At 53.0% G+C, this 8,180-nt stretch overlaps 2 protein-coding genes across 2 annotated transcripts in view; one reads left to right on the top strand and one right to left on the bottom strand.

Moving 5' to 3' along the window:
• Positions 1-191: 191 nt before the first annotated feature.
• Positions 192-8,152, bottom strand: NDUFA10 (NADH:ubiquinone oxidoreductase subunit A10). Its single transcript, XM_044417423.1, has 10 exons — positions 8,045-8,152; positions 6,877-7,045; positions 5,658-5,873; positions 4,751-4,837; positions 4,322-4,443; positions 3,699-3,778; positions 2,226-2,280; positions 1,647-1,732; positions 960-1,068; positions 192-532 (listed from the first exon to the last, which is right to left on the bottom strand). The coding sequence occupies exons 1-10, from the start codon at positions 8,105-8,107 to the stop codon at positions 464-466; spliced, it is 1,056 nt and encodes a 351-aa protein (XP_044273358.1). The 5' UTR covers positions 8,108-8,152; the 3' UTR covers positions 192-463.
• Positions 2,748-8,180, top strand: part of FHIP2B (FHF complex subunit HOOK interacting protein 2B) — a 13,270-nt gene continuing 7,837 nt past the window's right edge. Inside the window, exon 1 of the mRNA XM_044417419.1 lies at positions 2,748-2,751. The gene's annotated coding sequence lies outside the window, so the exon portion shown is untranslated. The remainder of the gene's footprint in view (positions 2,752-8,180) is intronic.

The raw sequence follows: 8,180 nt of genomic DNA, 5'->3' as shown, positions 1-8,180 counted from the left end.
ACTTTGTTGTTACTTTGTTTTGAATTTTTCTGATTTAAAAAAATATTTACAGAACGGATTAATCTTATTTACATTGAACCTTATGAGGAAGTTTGACTCGGCTCACGACCAGAGTCCTGGAACGGATTAAGTTAGTAAGCAGAGGTGCCACTGTGCCACCTGCCGAGCGTATGCACAAACACCGCAGTGGCAACACGAGCAAAGAGCTTTATTTTGCCCCAGCCCAGTCCCACCTGTGCCTGAGATCCCCCTTCAAATGGACGAGTCTACCTGCAATGCTGACCACATCTCCGGCTTCCCAGTGGAATTTAAGTCACAAAAATCTGCACGCACGAGGAAAGGCATCCCTCCCTCCTCTCTGCAGGTTCCTTTAACCGTGGCGGCCCTTCCTGCATCTCCTCAGAAGAGGCCTGCAGAGGGAACCGGTCGGTCGACGGAGGCGCCTCCCGCCTCGGGGACGCTGCTACTTCAGCCAGACCCACTTGTCCCCCATGTCCGCATTGTAGCCAACGTCATACTTGCGTCCCGGGAGCTGGAGGGAAAAGGAAGGGTGGAAGGGCCGTGAGGGCGAGGCCCCCGGCTCCTCCGCCCACTGCCCGCCCCCGGAACTGATCCAGCACCACCCTGCCCTGCTTCAAGGTCCTGCTTTCTGCCCGGGGGCCCTGACGACAGCTATCGCAGGGGGCAGGGCAGTCCACAGAAGGTAAGCTCCAGCGGGGTAAAGCCAAGGTGAGCTTACACTGCCAAAGACATTTTTTCCGAAGGAAGACAGGCAGGCAGGCAGGCAGGCAGGCAGGCGCTATTTGCGGGTTCACAACCTATGAGGGAGGAGTCCCGCCGCACAGGCTCTCCCCTACAAAGCCTGCCCAGGGCAAGACTCTGCCAAAGCACCCCCAGAGCCCACCTCCTGTTGTACCAGCAGGCCAAGGCCAGCTGGGGGTCATTGAAGGGTCTCTCACCGCCTTGTATTCGTGAAACAGCTTGTCGAACTCAAGGCCCCCCACCGTGATTTCAGGGACGAAGAAGGGGAGACACGTGGGGTAGATCACTCTCAATTTGTCTTCCACACTAAGGCAAAAAGAAAAAGACTGGCTGCAATTAGTACTTCAAGGATGGAGAGCCGATGGCTTTAGATCCGAATGATTTCCATGGGAAGGGCAGGGGAGTTTCTACCTTGGGGGGCAAAAGGAAGGGGATTCTATGACTGCCAGGCAGCCTGTGGAACACATTCAACAGCAGGGGCTGCATGGCACCTCGGCAAAAGCCGCACTTCGAGGCAGCCTCCTCGGGAAGCTGGCGCTTCCATTGGCTCTTGGCAGCATGACCCAAAGATGCGCAGGCGGACTGACGCTCTGAGGAAGCCGCCCCCGGCCGTTCTGAGAGCTCCCACTCCAAGCCGCCAGTCAAATGAGCCCACGGCTGCTATGGCGCACTTCCAGTTTTGAAGCAGAAAATCTGAGCATGCCTCAGCTAACAAATCTCCCGGGAAAACTGCTCTACAGTTGATTGTTTGCAACGTGGAAACAGGCAAATGCTTCCAGCTTCTGCAGCATCAACAGGAGGGGCAGCTGGGCTCCTCCAGGGGGCAAAGCATGGCGGGAGCAAAAAGGCTAAGAGAATCGGTCTGCAGGAAGGGCCGCCCTTACTGAACCCGCAGGTGATGCAAGCTGACGTCGTCTTGCTCCAGCCAGGGCCCCTTGCCAAACTTCAGGTACCCAATGTCTTCAAGGACCTGTACGGGGGGAAAGGGGAACTGATGATGGCGTGAACTGATCTACGAGGATTTGAACCCAGGTCTTCCTCAGCACGGCAGCTCAGGGCTTGGTGCTCTGTGGCCCGCTAGATGCTGCTGGAGCCACCCCCAGCAGCTCCAGACAGCATGGCCAGTGGTCCGGGATGATGGGGACTGAAGTACATGGTCTACTGGGCCAAAGCGCTGCCTTCCCAGTTCTTGTCACCGCACTGCCTCCTAGGCTGGACTCTTTTGGTGTGCAGTTTATGAAATACAGTCGGAGGACACAGTCTCTTCTGCACAAATTGGTGAATTTATCCATGAGGATTATGCCCTGCCCTTTCTCCTTCCAAGGAACTCCAGGCAGCTTACGCGATTCTGCCAGGTGCCCGGCTCTCCCACACAGAACTGCTTCCAGCCGAACTCCGGCCAACAGGTCCGCCCAGCCCCACCCAGCCCACCTCACGCAAGGCACCCACTGCTCACCACGCACCTTCTCCACCTGCGCGGCCTCGCTGGCCGTGTACTGCAAGAGCTCCGAGGTCTCACTGCAAAGGAAAATGGCAGCATCAGCTCACGCGGCTTAGGCAATGCCAGGAAGCTAATCCCAGAATGGGGGATGTGGGTTGCTCGTACCACAGAACTGCTGCCACGGGATGCACGCCGCCCGGGAATGCCGCAAGGGGCCAGCAGGGCACTGCAGCCGGGACGGCTGCGCGTGGAAGGAGGTGCTGCAGCTAGACAACAGTCGGGGGAGGATGGGCAGTCTAAGGCTATTATCCCCCCCCCCAAATACACGCAGTAACCACATGCTTTTAACTATGGCTGATTTTAAAATGTGCTTTCGCCAAGATTGTGGACACGCGTTTGTTAAGAGAAATTTCCTCTGGTGCACCACTCGTTCAAACACTCTGCAGCTGGACTGAGGATGGCCCGCATCACAAAAGAGACCCCAGAATGCAAATGTCTGAGTCTGCTGCATACAGGCCAGGCACTACGAAAATGGGACCGGTGAGACGGTCCAGTCCAACTGCTAGGAGCAGAGAGGGCACGCAAGAGGAGAAATTCTGGAGGGAGAGGGATCGTTCCTTTGGAGGCCAATCCAACTGGGAGCGCTGGGCTCAGTTCCGGGAAAATGCTCTGAGGAAAGTTCCACCTGGAAGGCCACAGATCGGGCCACGCCACCTTCCCCAGCCTGGTGCCCTCCAGCTCTTTTGCACCATCCCCCATCAGCTCTGGCTAGCGAGGCGCCGCAGGGACCCAAGTGGTCCTGCCAAGGAACACTGTGAGTTGGCATCCCAGACACCCGAAGAGCACCAGGCGGGGAAACGGAAGCGGATAAAAACATGCTGCGTTTTCTTAGGTTAAAATTGGACATAGGGAAACTAGCATCATCATGTCCGGCAGAGCTTTTGAAAAGAGATTACTTCAAAATCATATGTATATGTGATGGTTTTCTTCTTTGTACCTGTTCTGTTAAAAACAGATCCTGCTTTATTAGCCTTTTTTGCATGAAAACCCAAGTAAGCCCTCTTCCAGAGGGCTTTGCCTTGAAAGGTAGCCTGGGAAGCTGTGCAATGGCTCCGTTTTGAGAACGCAGCCCTGACTAGGACAAGGGGTTGTGAGCCTTATCATGGGGACCCAGCCATCGTGAGTTATTTAAGGGCTAAACAACCTTCACAGAGGCCTACTACTAACTGAAGCCTGGACGTGGTGATTCCACTTTGCTGGCCTTGGCAGGAATGCTGCCCGGGAAGCAGAAGACAACAGCAGGGAGGGAGGGAGGGATGAGCGGGGAGCCAACCCCACCCAATCTGCCTGACTGCCTGTTGGGCAGAGGGGAATTTCCCCCACCCTTTGCTAAGAACAAAACACAGCAGCAAATAAGCAGGGCCCACAGCCAACCAGAGAAGCCCAGCCCACAAAGCCAGCAGTTTTAGTAAAATCGCACACTAACACAACTGACCTGATCTGAGGCAGGAAGGATTTCTTGTAGCTGTCCTCAATACTCTGGAGATAGGCAGGTGAGACCTTTTTCTCGTACGGCTTAAAAAAAAACCACACACACACCCCTTGAATGCAACAGAGGAGCCTGTGTCCTGCTTCAGACCAAGCAGAGCCCTTCCTTCCAGCTTCAGTGGGTGACATCCAGAATTTTCAGGGGGTCCAGTGCTCTTTGGGAATTCAGCCAGAGTACTGGAGGGGGCCTCCCCCCCGCAGTGAGAGGGCACCAGCCACACACCCCAGCTGATGTGCGAGCAGCTCCATCCATGTGCAGGGCTTCCCTCCGGGAGCATGGGGGCCTGGCTGACCAGGGCCCCCACTCTCACGCTGGAAGAGAGGCAGTCAGTCAGTGGGTCCCACCGAGACTGAGCTGACTGCCTCTGGCCCAGAAGCGGCATCCACGGTGCTCTGTCAACAGGGCAGAGCTGACACACTCGCTCCAGCACACATTCTGCATGCAACGCCTGAATGGTGCTTTCAGCATCAGAAGAAACGGAGCAGTCACATGCAGCAAGATACAGCAAGCCTGACACCTTGATGGTGGAGGCACTCCTAACCCAAGACTCTGCCCCAAGGCCGGCGTACCTCGCCTGTCTCTTGAATCCGTTTCTGCACTTCCGAGACTGGCACGTCAATGTAGATGACCAGGTGGGGAGGCAGAACCTCACAGATACTGAGCTGCTTGACCTCCTCATAGTGGTCCACACCTACAAAGCGAGCAACAAACACAAGTGAGCAGTCCAGTCAGCTGCAGATGCGGTGGCATGCAGGGAAAAAAAATGGCAAGATAACTGACCTGACCCCCGTTTTTAGGCCATTTTAAATGGTTTTTAACCGTTTTTAGCCTCAGTTAGCTAACCAGGTATTAGTCCACTGTTATCTCTCAGTGGTTTGGGTGAAAGATTATAAACAAGGCCAACAATTCATTCCCACATCTATTTAGTGGCATGATCAAGATGCTCCTCTCTGCCTGCTAGCAACATGGCATTTCTATTTTTAAAAGCGCTTACTTACAGCGTTTGTGAATATAGCCTTGCTTCAACATCGCCTCTAAGAAGACAAAGTCACTGAAGGGGGAGCGCTCCAGCACTACTCCTTGCCCTGAAATTAAAGATGGATCACAGCCACGAGACCTCCACAAGAAAAACACTGTTCCGCATTATTCATAGAAAAGGTGGCAGACAACTGTCTGGGGAGGCCTTTATTACACCAGCCTTTAGAAACATGTTTTTTACATTGCTGAGTGCTCTGATTCAAGGAATGCTGGCGAACAGACTGGGCACCCCCACCTCCTGATCCCTTCGGAGTAACTCCTCCCATCTTCTCCAATGTGCTTTAGGGCACATCCTGTTTTAAATTATTGTTTGCCCCCAAATCACACACCGGGCTCCTGCCCTGGGGGCAACAAATCCCATTTCAGCCTTGGCAGAAGCAACGTAAAGGGCTGCCCTCGTCAAGGGGGTGCCGGGCAGGGAAACCCCCTGCACGCTGGCCCCACTGCACAGGGAGCTGTCCCGCAAGGCGTGGCCTGGGGGAATGAGGAGGGAGCAAGATGCCCATGATGGGCCTGATGAACTCAGGCTCATCGTGGGTATTCTGCAAAACAAACAGCCCACTGTGGCTTTCCACCTGGTTGCGTTGTTACATCATGTGAACGCAGGCACTGTGGGTTAAGCCAGTAAGCAACCCAGACCTCCCCTATTCTGGGCCACTCAGTATTAAATTGTCCCTTGAAAGACCCCCATCTCAATTCTACTATCTCCACCCTTAAAAATATACCTCAAAACTTTTTTAGGCACCTTTTGTCTTTTTATCTACTTCCCCGTTTTCCTTTTTAACGGAGCTTTTAGCTAGGGTTTTGCTTTTACCATAGGGTTTGTTACATTCCTCCAAGAAAATCCAGGACTCAGAAGAGAATTACCTGTAGTCAACAGATGCTCCAGGGCGTAAGCATACTGTAACAGGCGGTTAGAGTAGAGCCAGGCTTGAAGCCGGTAAGAGTTTCCATCTGGATGTTTAGGATCATTGTAAAATTTCTCCAGACTACAATCACCATTGAATTTGGAATCTAATAATGTTCCATCCACAGTGACTGAGTCTAAAAAATGAACATCTGCTTCTGGAAAATATCGCATACCTGAAAGGACCAAAGATTAAGAAGAAAAAATTAAATCTTGATGGTCAAATTAAGCTATTAGCAAATGCAAATAAAAACCACAAGGTGCAACAGCACTCGCAGGATTTCCATGACACTCTTCGGGGATATTCTCCTCCAGTCTAACCTTTCCTGAGCAAACCAGCACCACACAATGACAGGTTTCAGGCATGTTCACCTTGAAAGAGCCTCGTTGCACTCTCCTCCACCTGCATTCCCTCTGAACCGCTACTGCAGCCATTTATTTTCCTGAGCTGGCTGCCTTGAGGGTTCAGAATGGAGCAATGCACAATATAAAACTAATAGTGCAAGAACCAATTAGAACAGATTTGGTGGTTTAGGCTGCAACCGCATACACACATACCTGGGTGTAAAGCTCAATGAACTTAATGGGGCTCACTTCAAAGTAGGTCCATGTAAGATTGTACTTCCTTATTTATACTTTATTTATATGCTCCTGCTACCGAAGTCTCAAGGCAGCTTCTTCACCCCATCATTATGCTTGTAAACTTTCCGCAGCAAGACAGCTCAGGACAAGGAGCTACATGCCTTTGCCAGTGGGTCTGTTGCTCATGTCTGTGCCGCTTCCTCTCTTCGTGGAAGGCACTGCAGTACTGAGGCGGACAACTCAGTCCACATCCAAATACCTCCACGGTAGGCCTGGCTCATTGTGCTGCAGCTCCAGATTTCTAGGAAACCAGGGAGGTCACGGGCCCTTCCACACTGGAGCCATCAGGATGCAGCTGGACGGCTCTCTTTTAGGGGTGCCTGAATCTGGAGTGCTGAACTGCCTGGAGGCTAGAGCCAGTGGACTTACTGGGCCCATCCAACTCTGCTAATTCCGTGATTCTATGACCACAACCTGCCCTTACATGTCACAGAGGCCGTTTTAGATTAGCTCCAAATATCCCATACCGCATGGCTAGAGTACACAAAAGTTTAGTAATGACACATCAGTTCACAAAGTCCCACAGACGGAGCATACCTAGATTTTCTGCGACTTGCCGTGCAAGTTTGCCTTTGCCAGAACACAAATTGCCATCCACCACGAAAACTTTGCTGTTCTCACTGAACCTTGGAGTGGTTCTCTCCCCCAAAATATAGGCCAGCCAGCTATACTTCAGGTTCCGAGAGGCACTCACATGAAGTTTCGCCTAGGAAAAAAACGAGGAACTCTACTTAATTTTCATTTTAACTGTCAACTTTCTATTTTTGTATGGATTATTTCTTGTCTTCACTATTTACAAATAATTTCACCAAATGATTTGCTATCCATTTGGCTATTTTTCTGTTTCTGTTGTTGAGCAACTTTAGGTTTTATTTACATTGTTTCATACTTTTCATTATTTTACTTGTTAGCTGCATTGAGTTACTTAATATAAAATATGATACAGCACTTACAAATAAACATTTACTTCCACCTGAGAATCTGCTTTTGGAAATCAAGAAACTGTAGTTACACTTCACACCAACAATACAGAATAACAAAAACATCAATAATGTTTTAACTTGCCCTACTAGGAACACTGAGACTGTTCTAACTAGAACTGCAAGTTGAGTTTTAACCTCATCATATCAGCATGCCAACTGATGCTGCAGAAAGCCTCATCTCAGAGCAGATGCCCTCTCCTAGGTACAGGAAAAGAAGATTGCCCCTTGCCATGGGCAGTTATTGCAAGCACTGTGTTTTTAATCTGCCCGACTAAATTGGGGCACTGCTCAGTTAGCTCTTTCTCCGCAGAGGGAATGTTAAGCACAAATGCGCGCAATGTCAAGCCGAACCCTGGCAGGAGGCAGCGTGTGCACGGCACAAGCAGCAGCCCGCCCTGCGCTCGGCTCCGAGAGCTGCTGCGGCAAAAGACGGCCGGGGGCGGCGGCGGCGTCCACGCAAGAGGCACCGGGGGCGGCGGCGCGGCAAGGGGAGCCGCATCGCACGGGAAGCGCTCGGCGGGCCCTGCCTCCGCGGGCAGGAGCGGCACAGAAGCAGAGCGGCAGCGGGGCGAGCGCCGGACTCTTGCGAGCCCCGCGAGGCGGCGGCAGCGGCCCTCCTTCGCGGCAGGCCAGACCGCGCGGGGCGGGCGGGACTAGATGACCTCGAGGCGCCCTTCCGCCCGCGCCGCCCGCAGGGCCAGGCCTCCCGCCCCGCCGCTTACCGCCGTCAGCGCGCGCAGGGCGGCGCGGCCGCGGCCGGCCCGACGCAGCAGCGCCAAGGACATGTCGGCCAGTCGCGCGGACGGGACGGCGGCCACTGCGCAGGACCCGCGGCGCCCGGCGTCGCGCGGAGATGGC

Source organism: Varanus komodoensis, unplaced genomic scaffold (genome assembly GCF_004798865.1).
Source record: "Varanus komodoensis strain SLA01 unplaced genomic scaffold, ASM479886v1 scaffold88, whole genome shotgun sequence".
NCBI classification, from domain to species: Eukaryota; Metazoa; Chordata; class Lepidosauria; order Squamata; family Varanidae; genus Varanus; species Varanus komodoensis.
This window is presented reverse-complemented; position numbering and strand designations above follow the sequence as displayed.

What these genes read in the sequence shown, in the direction of transcription:
- NDUFA10 (XM_044417423.1), bottom strand. Translation starts at nt 8,107, where the DNA reads ATGTCCTTGGCGCTGCTGCGTCGGGCCGGCCGCGGCCGCGCCGCCCTG. An exon ending in GCAAGTCGCAGAAAATCTAG is followed by an intron (nt 5,874 to 6,876) that starts GTATGCTCCGTC and finishes TGGTCCTTTCAG; the next exon opens with GTATGCGATATTTTCCAGAA. An exon ending in GGATTCAAGAGACAGGCGAG is followed by an intron (nt 3,779 to 4,321) that starts GTACGCCGGCCT and finishes TTTTTTTTTAAG; the next exon opens with CCGTACGAGAAAAAGGTCTC.